At 46.6% G+C, this 12,181-nt stretch overlaps 1 protein-coding gene across 1 annotated transcript in view; it reads left to right on the top strand.

Annotated features, from left to right (window-relative positions):
• The window catches only part of DSCAM (DS cell adhesion molecule), a gene marked incomplete at its 5' end in the record, with an annotated part of 78,834 nt that overhangs the window by 7,100 nt on the left and 59,553 nt on the right, over positions 1-12,181 (top strand). The window contains 4 exons of the mRNA XM_019655759.1: positions 471-569; positions 3,484-3,672; positions 4,835-5,125; positions 8,453-8,629. Of these exons, the coding sequence (XP_019511304.1) occupies positions 471-569; positions 3,484-3,672; positions 4,835-5,125; positions 8,453-8,629 (756 nt within the window). The remainder of the gene's footprint in view (positions 1-470; positions 570-3,483; positions 3,673-4,834; positions 5,126-8,452; positions 8,630-12,181) is intronic.

Consider the following 12,181-nt stretch of genomic DNA (forward strand, 5'->3'; position numbering starts at 1 on the left):
TAAGAAAATGGAAAATCTTGCCGTTCTTTTCCCCACAAGTCCCCCTCCCCCTCCCTCGTTCGCATCCCTGAGAGCAGAACAGCTAAGTGGGCGCCATTTATCTTTCTCACTTGACTCATGGCTGAAATTCAGGGTAGAATAACACACGTATCCTTAGTACGTTTAAAGAAGATTTCAATCAGTGATGAACAACTCAGAAATTCCAGGAATTGGTGAGGAAATGTGTTAGATATAAATCCAAGTAGACATGTGGTTGAATTTTCTTTAAATAATAGATTCACTCTATTCTATCTCTTTAGCCCAGGATATCAACTAAATAGACATTTTGACAGAAGTGAGCTGCATATTTTGGCAACCTCAAACACTTATTTAATAAATGGATGTTAAAAATGATTTGGTAAATGACTGTTGAAGAAGATTAAAGATCTGAAAAACTAATTCTTATTTTCTAAAATCTGTTTCCTACCCAGTGCCGCCAGACCAGCCTCGGCTCACAGTGTCCAAAACCACATCTTCTTCCATTACCCTCTCCTGGCTCCCTGGAGATAATGGGGGCAGTTCCATTAGAGGTAAGAAGAAATAGGTTGTCTGCAATCGTCCATCAGTTGTCATTAGCCACAGGCCGATAAGTGACACACCTTTGATGTGCTAGTTTATTCCTCAAAAAAAAAAATACATCATATAATTAACTCTTCCAGTACCTAAACAAGAAATCACACATCTAGTTTTATGGTATGTGTTGAAACTCATCATTTATCCAAGGAACCCCATTCACAAAATTATTATCATGCATCCAATCTGAGTGAAATATTAACAATTGCAAAAAAAAAAAAAAGCAAAAAGAAATTTGGTAATCTCTCCCCTGAGATTCTGCATACCATTTCTTCCCCATATTGTCAACACTGTATCATTCATTCATGTACTCAATCATTCATTCAAGTAATCACAGTTACTGTTCTCATAAAGTATTAAAAGATGGAAAATGTAGAGTTTAGATGGACAGCGGTCTATTTGCACAAAGCTTTTGCAATGAGTACATAGTAGAAAAGAATAAAGGAAGTTTATACCGAAGGACTGAGATAGTGTGATAATTCTAGCATAAGTGGAGTTGGGAGAACATCATTCTGAGGAAGCTGTAGACCAAGAAAAGGGAGTCAGTCCAGAGGAAGGGGCTGAAGATGCTCGAGTGAGGAGCTGAGTGACGAAAGACGTCCAACAGCGGCTGGAAGAGGATGGCGGGCTTAGATTTCCAAAGGCAGGGAAGTGAGGAAGGGAAAGAAGACAGCTGGAAGTCCAGGGGCATTTGGGGACGAAGCCATTGGTGTGAAGACCGCTCCTTCCAGCTCACGAGAACAAGTTGTGCTGCATCTCTTCCCAGCTTTGCACTCAGCGATATTTACATGCCACGGAAATCAGAAATGCTACCAACCAGGGCTCTTTTGGGTTTTTTTAAGAGCCAGTTGTTAAACATTTATTAGCACTCCACTGGGTGAAGGGGAGGATCTTCCCCCTTTGTCAGGAAAGTAAAAGGTGAGCTTGTTATTTAAACATAGTTGGATGGTTAGGGGTGAGGATGCATCCGTGGGTGTGAGGAGTGTGGGAAAGACTTGTAACAGCTGCCGTGTGGATGCAAAGGGAGTTATTAATAGACGAACAAAGTCATTGCCAAGTGGGAGGGAGGCCCCAGCTGCATGTAAACAACACAGATTGTAGTGGTCACAATCATCACACTTTAATGACCTTCTCACGTGATGCTGGGTAGCTGGGAAGAAAACTGGATCACAGGTGACCCAAGTTGGTGGCTGGCAGAACGTGTTGCAGGAAGACAGAAGAGTGAGTGGAACCAGGCTCCTTACTGGAATGGTCAACCAGAGGTTCTAGGCTGGTTAGAGAACCTTTATATGGGAGGGAAAAATGGGGCACTGAGGGACAAGGTCAAGGGACCCTCATGCTCGAGGCTCAATGCAATGAAGTTTTGGTTCTGTAAGTTTGGCGCATGGGAGAGGTCGTACAGGAAGAGTGCAGAGCAGAGGGTCTTAGAGATGAAGCCAATTTTAGCAGTGAAGAGTTTCCAGGGAAAGGTGTCCCTGAAACACAATGGCAGCCAAAGCCAGTAGAATGGGAGTTCCCACGACTAAGGGTTAGAAAAGCCTCCTAGAAGTGGTTTAGATGGAGGAAATGAGAAGGGGAGCACAACCGCCATGACACGCAGGGCTCCGAGGAGGCAGTTTGGACAGAGCTGGAGTGGAAGTCGGCAGATGACGGAGGGAGCATGGGATACGCAGATCCATCACTCACCTGGCAGGTATTAGAGGAGTGGGAAGGAGTGAAGATCAGGAATACAGAAGAGAAAATGAGGTTCAGGAAGGAAGAGGGGCCCCAAGGCTGCAGAGGACCCGAGGGGAGGGGAGGAGAAAGGAGTAGGGAGGATACTGACCATGGCCATGGATGAACAAATCAGAGATGGGTGATCTCCATTGAGAGGTTAGGGCCCCCTGTAGTATGGACGTGACAAGCGCTTTGCCTATGTAAAAATGGAGTCCACGGTGGGAGAGAAGGTACCAGTCTGTTAGTATAAGGACACAATGCTCCGAGCAGGGGAGTCCTGAATTGCCTGGGTGTGAACGTTTGGGAGACAAGGACAGAGCAGACAGGGTCTGTTTGCCCCCAGGAAGGTGGTTGAAGTAACAGGGCTGGAGCTCACAATAAGAAGGCGTGTCTCAGTGACCACAGGGCAGGGAGCATGGGCTTCAGATGCTGACGGTGGGGCTCGAGTCTTCCCCATGGGACCCTAGAAGGGTCACCTAACCTCTCTGGACCTCTGCGTCTTCACCTGTACTGTGGAGAAAGCAATCATAGTCTCACAGGCGGGCAATGAGGAGCACATGGTGAGTGCTCAAGGAATGAACAGCTGTTGCTAATAGTGGTAGAAGTCGAGGTAACAGGGTTCAGGTGCAGAAATGAATTGCGGGAGGGACTTTTCAAACTAAGGAGAAGCCAGGCTCCCGTTGAAATGCTGGGAAGCCTACAGGATTGGGGGCCAATTCTCTTTGTGGTTATGAACTGAGTAGCGGGTGGTTGAATACGTTCCTACCCCACTGACGACATATCCCTTTTCTAGAGCTTTGGATCTCTTAAATAAGGATTGGGGCACGCATGCTCTGAAGGTCAGATATTTATAGATTGTGTGTCCATTTCCTGATGTCCACTCTGCCTTTCAAAAGGGAACGGGCAGAAAGTGGTTTTGTTTTCACCACAGTACCCAGCAATACCACCACAGTAATTTCCAGTGTGGCCTACATAGCTCACTAATCAACAGGCCATCACACCGGGGTTAAATTTCCTGGAATCAGGAAAAGTTCCAACTTTCTCTTCCGAAGACGTGCGAATTCTGAGAATTCGCATCTGTACAAAATGCAAACATCCTCCAACTTCTGATCAAAAGCAAATGACGTGCTTTTGAATATGTCTTGTCTCCTGAAGGCTACATATTGCAATACTCAGAGGACAACAGTGAGCAGTGGGGGAGTTTCCCCATCAGCCCCAGTGAACGTTCCTACCGCCTGGAAAATCTGAAATGTGGCACTTGGTATAAGTTCACTCTTACCGCCCAAAATGGAGTGGGGCCAGGGCGCATAAGTGAAATCATAGAAGCGAAAACATTAGGGAAAGGTATGTATGCCTCCTTCTTGTTTCTAGATTTGCTCTGTTCTCCAGATTGGGGGTGGGAGGTTGGAATCACAAAGGGTGTCATATATTTGCATGTTTGTTTGTGTGTTTGAACATTCTTTTTCCCAAAATGGGTTCAGCAATGTTATAGCACAATGAGAGAGATGACCGGTGCTTACAGAGTATTCTCATTCTATTTTTTTTTTCAATATTTCATTTGCAATTAAAAAGAAGAGTGTCATTTGAAAATCAATGGTTTTTGTGCCCAGGCTGGGCAGCCATGAAATGTGGCATTTGTGTTCCCTGCTTCTTCTAGCATAACCTTCTCCGTTCCTTACCCCGGAGCCCCTCTACCTGTAGCTCCCAGGTTGCCTCATAGGCCCTGCTTTTCACGTGGAAAGTGACTGGGCTAGATTGTCAACCTTTCATGTGAGGTGTTTTTGTTTGTTTGGTTTTTTATCTGAAACATGGGCCCCAGGGAGCTGAACCCCAGGGAAGTGGCGTTCAGCAGTGAAACTTGCAGCCAGGGAGAGCCCGGAGGAGGGAGGTGAAGAGAGGGTCCTTGTAGGGTTCCCTCACACCTGAATCTTATCCGGTGGGGTGAACTGAATGGCAGGAAAGAGAGAATTGGGAAGGCAAAGGTGTTATTTGGATCCAGCCCCAGTTTTAGATCATGTGTGCTAAGGGTTCAGGTAATGAGGGATGGATTTATGCACAAATATGTCTCATGGAGCCCTGGGAGCCAGTATGAAGCATTTGGATTATGAGGGACACCTGTTGGTACTTCTCAAATCCAACTCTGCCTCCTTTTGAGTCAGGTCCATTGGCATGAGAATAGAACCAAGTGAGCTCAGCTCACTGCAGTGGGTCCTTCAGAACCACTCAGGGAAACACGTATGAAAATAGCCCTGCTCTTCAGAGAACTCTGAGATACACAAAAACAACCTCTACCCACCCGATTTCCCCCTCACACCCAGGTCATCACAGTAGCAGAAGCTCACTGGTGCACGGGGTCCCTGTTAATAGTGGACAAGTTGTGGGTGGCTGTGGCCCACACTGGGACTGAGCGCCCCCCACAGGTGGAGAAAGGGGGTGGGGTGCCGACTCCGCCGCCGGCTCCCTTTCAGCATGCTGCGAGCTGACCCCACGGTGCGTTCCCCCGCAGAGCCCCAGTTCTCCAAGGAGCAGGAACTCTTTGCCAGCATCAACACGACGCGCGTGAGGCTGAACCTCATCGGCTGGAATGACGGCGGCTGTCCCATCACCTCCTTCACGCTCGAGTACAGGCCCTTTGGGACCACGGTGTGGACCACGGCTCAGCGGACGTCTCTCTCCAAGTCGTACATCCTGTACGACCTGCAGGAAGCCACCTGGTACGAGCTGCAGATCCGGGTGTGCAACAGCGCCGGCTGTGCGGAGAGGCAGGCCCACTTCGCCACGCTCAACTACGACGGCAGTAAGCTGGCTGGCTGCATGGCCCCGTCTGTGTCCCCGGGCGCGCGCGCGCGTGCTCACTGTCACTTCCCCATGTGACATTCATCCTTGGCCCAGAGTGACCACTGCCCGCGGATTCCATCAGGCTCCGGGGCCACTCCCTCCAGGGCACTCTAGTTCCTGGTACCCACGTGACCGGGGCTGTGCTCCAGAAATCGGGGGCTGAGGGCCGACGGGTGGCTCGTTAGGGAGTCTGGTGCAGGAGTGATTTCGCTTCGGGCTGCAGGGTTCTTCACCACGTGCTTCTGTTCCTTGTCAGCGACTGTGAATTAACACGGCTTTTGTTGTCTCCCACCCCTCCCCCACCCCATCCCAATCCACATAACAGCTTTCTGTTTTGCTCTCATTAAGCCCTTAAACTGCATGTGCAAAAACAGTTTTCCACGATACAGGAGCTTATGTTAGTCTCTGAATAGAAATAGAGCACTGACAGAAACAGGACCATGTCATAGGCTACTAGTGCGTGTGAGCGCGCACGCATTCACGAAGCTGGCATGGGCGTTTTGAAAGCCAGGTGAGAGGTCTCGTGACGTTTAGCTGACCAAAAATAAATGGCTAATTTTTATCCTTTTTTTTTTTCTATAACTAGTATCAAGGGCCATTTATTGGTAGCTGAACACATGCCCCGCTGAACAAATGAACAGTAGTGTGTAATTGGAGGTTATGTATCTAGGGACCTTGGGATGTTGACGATGTTTCCTGCAGCCTGGCAGTGACTGTCACTCAGGAGTGGCAGTCATTGAATTAGAGGCTCTAACCACAAGGAGGTAACACTGGCTGCAGTTTATCAGAATGTTTGGGGCTCCTGGCTTAGCTCCCCTCAGAGCCTTCTGACCTGACCAGACCAGACCACAGTGCTGAGTGACTTAGCCTACAAAGTCTGTACCTCAGCAAGCACCCCAATACTTTCTCCACCACCACGCAGTCTAAGGTGTGTCCACTTCTCTTTTTTTTGTGCTCTTGGAACCTTGTTTAATCAACGCTCTGGCAGGAACTTCTTTGGAGTGAAGGTTATACTGTCCTAAGGAAAGAAAGTCCATGAACCCAAGAAACAATCTAAGAACCTAACGAGGTGATGGGGCTGGGGTCCTCATGTCATCGTCTTCCGCATGGTGGCCCCTCGGGCCGCTTCTTCCTGCTCTGGCACACGGTGTGACCCAACCGGAATCTCCTGTCCAAGGCCATAGCTTTACAAAGTCCTCCCCAACCAGAGCCCTGGCTCGTCTCCAACATTTCAGGCCGTGGGCCCGTGAATGTAGGAAGGTCCTTTGGTAAAAACGCCCCTGGTATTGGTTATACCAGCCTGAGGCCCCACCTCTGCCGTACACGCTGCCCCACGGCCCTGGAGGCCTTGCACAGCTCCTGCCTGTACAGTAACCTGTTCTCTTCCGGGAATGATGCTTTCCTGACTTTCCAGCTCTCAGTTATGAGTGACGTCACTCAAAGATGTCTCCTCACAAAGCATCCCACAGTCAGAACAACACTCTCGACTTGCTTTCTGGCCAACGTGGTTCAATTCTTTGGTCTTTGGCACTGACCAAACACTTCATTTAGCATTCACGGGTTCCCTGAAGTCCTTTGCTCTCCGGTACCCATTTGGGTAGGAAGTAAATTTCTTACTTTAGATTACTGATTTGCATTAATTGGCCTAGATAACCACACTCCAGCATGGAGCTTGTCTATAACCTGGGCAGATGCCGGAGTACCTAGTGTGCCCATCGGTGATATGTTCACAGCTAATCATTTAATTGGAAACTGCTCACATGCAGAATTTGAAACTGGCTCTAACTCACAAAATACGCTGCAGATTTTAAATGTTTGTCTTCTAACAATAAAAGATTTAATGCTCTCGCTTTATCCAGGAGCTTAGATCATAATCATGAAAAAGTCTTGTGAGCAGCATTTTTCTGAAATCTGAAATGATTTTATGACACTTAGAAATAAGGATACATATTTGTGTTTTTCTTGTGAAAGATTATGGGTTTCTTTGAACCAATTTCATAGATATATAGCTTTAATATCTCTTTTGTCACATCTGCCTGAAGGATTTTCTTCATTTTGGGAAAACAAACATTGACAATTAGCCTCACATCTATACCAGTCAGATCTCAGATTCTTCCATTTCCTTATTTGACTTTTCCTCTGCCGTTTCTGTAGCCAGACATTTCTGCTTGTCCTTGTGGTGTCTTGGTTTTGCAAGCTCATCCTCAATGCATCCCTTATGTGCCTCTTACCTGGGCTCTGAGCATTTGCAGACTTGGGGTTCCAGCCAAAAACACTATAAATTTGGAAGAACAGTCTTCTTGACCATAACAGATTGCAGAGGGAACTGGGGTTCTGTTATCTCTACTGACTAAATGCAAGATCAAGATCATTTTTGCTCAGGGGGAAATAATATTATTTTTGCATTCTTTTCCCTAAATCACCAGCTTCCTGGTGCTTGTTTTACATGGAGAGTAGAGTGGGATGGAGCATTTTACATAACAGAGGGTGCCAAGGTACATGCCCCATGAAAAGCAGACCTCTGTGTCTGGATCTCTGCCCACTGTATTTAGCCTCTGCACAGAAGGCAACTTACAATAAATAGCTCAAGGTTCAATCTGCTTAGGTGCTTCCTTATGATTGTAAATAATCTGAATTTCATAGCACTGTTTAACAGTGTCCGGTCAATAAGTAGCTTGCTTTCACCTGGATGGTCCCCCTTCGAAAAGTTGTCTGTAGCTCTTATAACGTAAAACAAGAGTTTCTAAAGCACATTTGGTCTTACCCCTGTGATAAAAAGCAAGCGAATTACCAAACGCAAAGGGATTTTAAGCTTATTTAAGCCAGTGTATCCAGTGCCGCCTCCCCGCAGACTCTCCCCTGTTCCCTTGCCAAACCTATTGTTCCTTCTTTGATGTGCAATTTTTCAAACAGCCTCTGTCAGTGCACCTCGGGTGACACTTAGTAAATGCATGTGGCTTTTTTAAGCACCTGGCCTGGACTTGATGCTTCCAGGTGCCCCCACCTAGCAGCACGTTGCAAAATGAAGCCTCATTCAAAGAGACACTCTTCACCCTCGGTGCACATCCTGAGCTGATGTGCTGTAGAGTAAGTCCGAAGGTGGGCAGCCGTGGGGGAGTGAGCCTGTAGATAAATTAGCAAGGACCTAGAAAAAGCGTTCCTCTCATTCCCCATCATCTTGGACACCCTTGGATCACACGGCGTGATTGTCGTAACCCGCCATCCCTAAAATCTCCACCATGCTGTCTTCATTAATAGCCACCTAACATCATGGCCCTGCTTTCAGGTACAATCCCTCCACTCATTAAGTCAGTTGTCCAAAGCGAAGAAGGGCTGACGACCAATGAGGGGCTCAAGATGCTGGTGACCATCTCCTGCATCTTGGTGGGTGTCCTGCTGCTGTTCGTGCTCCTGTTGGTGGTCCGGAGGAGGAGGCGGGAGCAGAGGCTGAAGAGGCTGAGAGGTGAGTCTGCTCTGCCCACGGTCACCGGACCACTAGGTCCCCCACCTGCCTGACCCTGGAAGGTGCCTTCAGCAAGACCATAGAGCATTCGGGAAAAACCCAGACACATGTTACCGCTTAGTCCATCAGAGGTTGAGTAAAAGCCAGCCTCTCACCAGTCTCCTACATCCTAGATGTCAGTAGGCAAAGGAAATTATTTTCTCATGGGATTCTCAACCCAACTTTCTTTCATTTTCAGCCATTCCAGTATTGCCACCAATTACGCTTCCTTTGCAAAGACCTATCAGATGTGCTCTGGAAATGAGAACTATTTTATTGGCAGAAAGCAGAAATGGAGGGCTGATGGTACTCGTAAAGCATTGTGAGGCAGAAGACACACGCTTTCCCGAATTAGAAATTTGAGCTGAATCCTGTTAAGAGTAACTCTAAGAAAACAATGATGGGAAACGGGAAGGGAGGCTGGATGAGAGCCATGGTTGCCGGGCACCATTATCATGATGCCCATCCCGATAGGGTTCTGGTGACAAGGCTGTTCCCAGCTCCTGGCCAACAGCCCTTACCCTTGCTCTGTAGTGTGGGGACAGTGACGAAACCCTGTGCAGGACAAGTGTGTCTGAGTCCTTTGCTTTTCACTGTCAGGGCATTTAACCGAGCCACCTTTTGGTAAAAATGCATATACATGTCTTTCGCATTTTCTATCAAGGCAACGTGGAGTAATGTCATGTAGCGTCCTGTACAGTCTTCAAAGTGACATTGGAGGAACAAATTTGGAAGCACCCCACCTAAAACGTATCTGTGATATCCCCAAATGATTTTACTATCATTTTGCTTCCATTTTGCCAACAAATGTAAATGTTTGAAGTCCACTGTACTCGGTCTGCGCACTTTAACTGTTCTTCCATTTAAATCTTCTGCAGCCCAATAATTCAGATGCACCATCAACCTCATTGAAATAGCCTCTCTAGCATGTTAACCACTTATCCTTTAATTTGACAGACGCTGCTTGAGTGAATCCTATATCATAAGTCCCATGCTAGGTGCTTGATGTACAAAGATGGAATGAAAGCCTCTGAATTCTAGGTTTAGTTTAGGAGGAAGACGTATCAGCATCTACCAGGAAAAGTCCAAAAAATGTCATGAATGCTAAAATGGGGCTTCAAACCAATTCTACGTAAGCATAAAAGAGGGTGTGATTGATCCCAACTGGAGAGAAAAGGAAAGGCCATCTAAGAACTACATGAAATAATGTTAAAAAGATATATTATCACCCTATATGTTGAGAAATTCAGTGTAAGGCAAGCTATGTTGGATTTCAATCACAGGCGTTCACCACTAAAATATCAAAGGGACTTCTTTTAACCCTTTCACAGAACAGAACCCCATAGCCTGGACTTTGGGGACATGGTTATTGAGACACCAGTCATAGATGGACCAGCATGGGGGGAGTAGGGGGTGTCTGTCCTTGTAGCATGTAGACAGCCTGATTACATTTAGAATACTATGAATTGCCCAATATAACATTGTTTTAAAACAACAGTAAAATTGTGTTAATCATTTCTATTTGATCACAAGGGTTTGGCAGCAAATGGGGTAAACATCGAGGCATCTTTCCCAGTGTTCTGCCACCCTCTGCCAAATTCACCTTTTCTCCCCCGCACCCCCACTCCCAGGCTCCTGTTGCTTGCCCCCTCCTCCCCAGCTGTTTCTGTTCTACTTACAACGTAAGTGCCCCAATCTCACTTTTCCTTGAAAAGAGCAAGGAAAGGAAGCTAAAGATGCTGCTGACTCTTACTGATGCATTTGGGTCAGACTGATGGTGGGCTTCTGCTCCCTTTATTTTCCTTCTCAACAGTGCCTGTAATTTAGTTATTGCTTTGCAAGGTCTCTGTCCAGAAGACCTGCCGGAACTGGCATTTTTATTGTTGGCACCTCTACTCCCAGACACCCGCATTTTGTAGTGGGTCTTGGCAAGGAAAGCGAGATACATCAGGTCCGCACAGTCTTTCATTCCCTGGAAATGGCTTTGTGTTCTTTGTGCGTGAGAAAAGATAGAGGCAACACCGTTTCAGTGGGAAGGAAGGAACTGCTGGGGCAAAGATGCATTCGTGAGAGAAGCCAGGGAGCAGTGAGGTCCAGGCCGGAGGCTTGCGCGGACAAAGGCATCTGCAGATTGCATTTTGTATGTGCTTAATAACGACTTCGAAGCCAGGAGTCTGACAGGAGGGCAGCAAGACTGCAGAGGGCCAGGTACCCAAGTCCATCCGCTTCCTAACAGCAGATTTTAACGTGGACGTGCTGAAACGCATTCAATTCAACAAGCTATTGTTGGTTATCTACCATGTGCCAGAGGTAACCTTTTTTAAGCCCAATAGCAAAATCTTCTTATTAACCATTTCTATTTGGTCGCAAGAGTTGGACTAGGTCCTGGAGAGAAAAGATTATGAAGCCTCCATCCCAGAACTATAGGCACTAACGCTGTAGTGGCAGCGACGGAAGGCTTGCAAGGGACAGGCTCATCTTCCTAGAGCTGTGGGGAGGATGTCTCAGAAGGACAGAGTAAGTGATGTGGAGTCAATGAAAGGCCAGGCCTGGTTCCAGGCAGATCTTTGTCTTGTAGCCCTGCAGAGCCCCTGACATGACTTAATGACACGAGAGGAAATTGCAGCCACAGAGTTGAATGTAGTAAGTGCCTCTCTATTGAACAGAGTTCGTTCGTAGGATCACCCAGTTACAACCTGACCCACATAAGGCACAGATTCTAGGCCTGGGTTAGAATGAGTTCAAATATGTTGACAGATTCTACAGAAAGACTTGCCTCACGTAATTATTGTCCAAAATGAGCATGTTTCTAACATCCTGTCAGTATTGCCTGAGCAGCCACCAATCAAGATCAAAAATGGGAATAAGAAAATGGGGGCTATAGAAAAAATATCGTAGGGGTCGCTAACGGACCCTGTTAGAGTTACCATGTAAGGTCAACTTCATATTGTTGACCTTGTTTGATTGCTACGAACCACCCAATGTTTATAAGCAGGATACGTTTTACCATATAGACAAGCAACCCAATTAGGTGAATACAATATAACGTTCTTTTATGTAAAAAAATTTTTTTTTAAATAGAAAGAAAATGGGACTCAAGCAATTTAGCCAACCTATATTCTCCCTTCCTGAATACTTGACTAATTTTAGAGCATAGCAGCCTCCTAAAGTCTAAATTGTCTGCAACTGCTACATTTTAAAGAATTCTATCACCTTATCCAGGAGTTCAGGAGCCACACTTTGCTTTTAATGATGCCCTGGTTTCCCCCCACTTCTCAATCCTTTGAGGTACAAGGTTAGAATGAGTCACTGTCTGGAACCAGGAACCCAGCAGCCCTAACCTTATAAAAATTTGATTCCCATGTCAAGTAATGAACTCCAGGTCCCCTAAAAGCTTCCCCCTTTACCCAAGAGGGTGCCCAGGGTCAGCTAGCAGTGCCAAGCCAAAAAAACTACTTCCAAGACTTCAAATAAGCTAAAGATAAAAATCAGTAGATGATACAAAATGTGGCC

Source organism: Hipposideros armiger, unplaced genomic scaffold, assembly GCF_001890085.2.
Source record: "Hipposideros armiger isolate ML-2016 unplaced genomic scaffold, ASM189008v1 scaffold_246, whole genome shotgun sequence".
NCBI classification, from domain to species: Eukaryota; Metazoa; Chordata; class Mammalia; order Chiroptera; family Hipposideridae; genus Hipposideros; species Hipposideros armiger.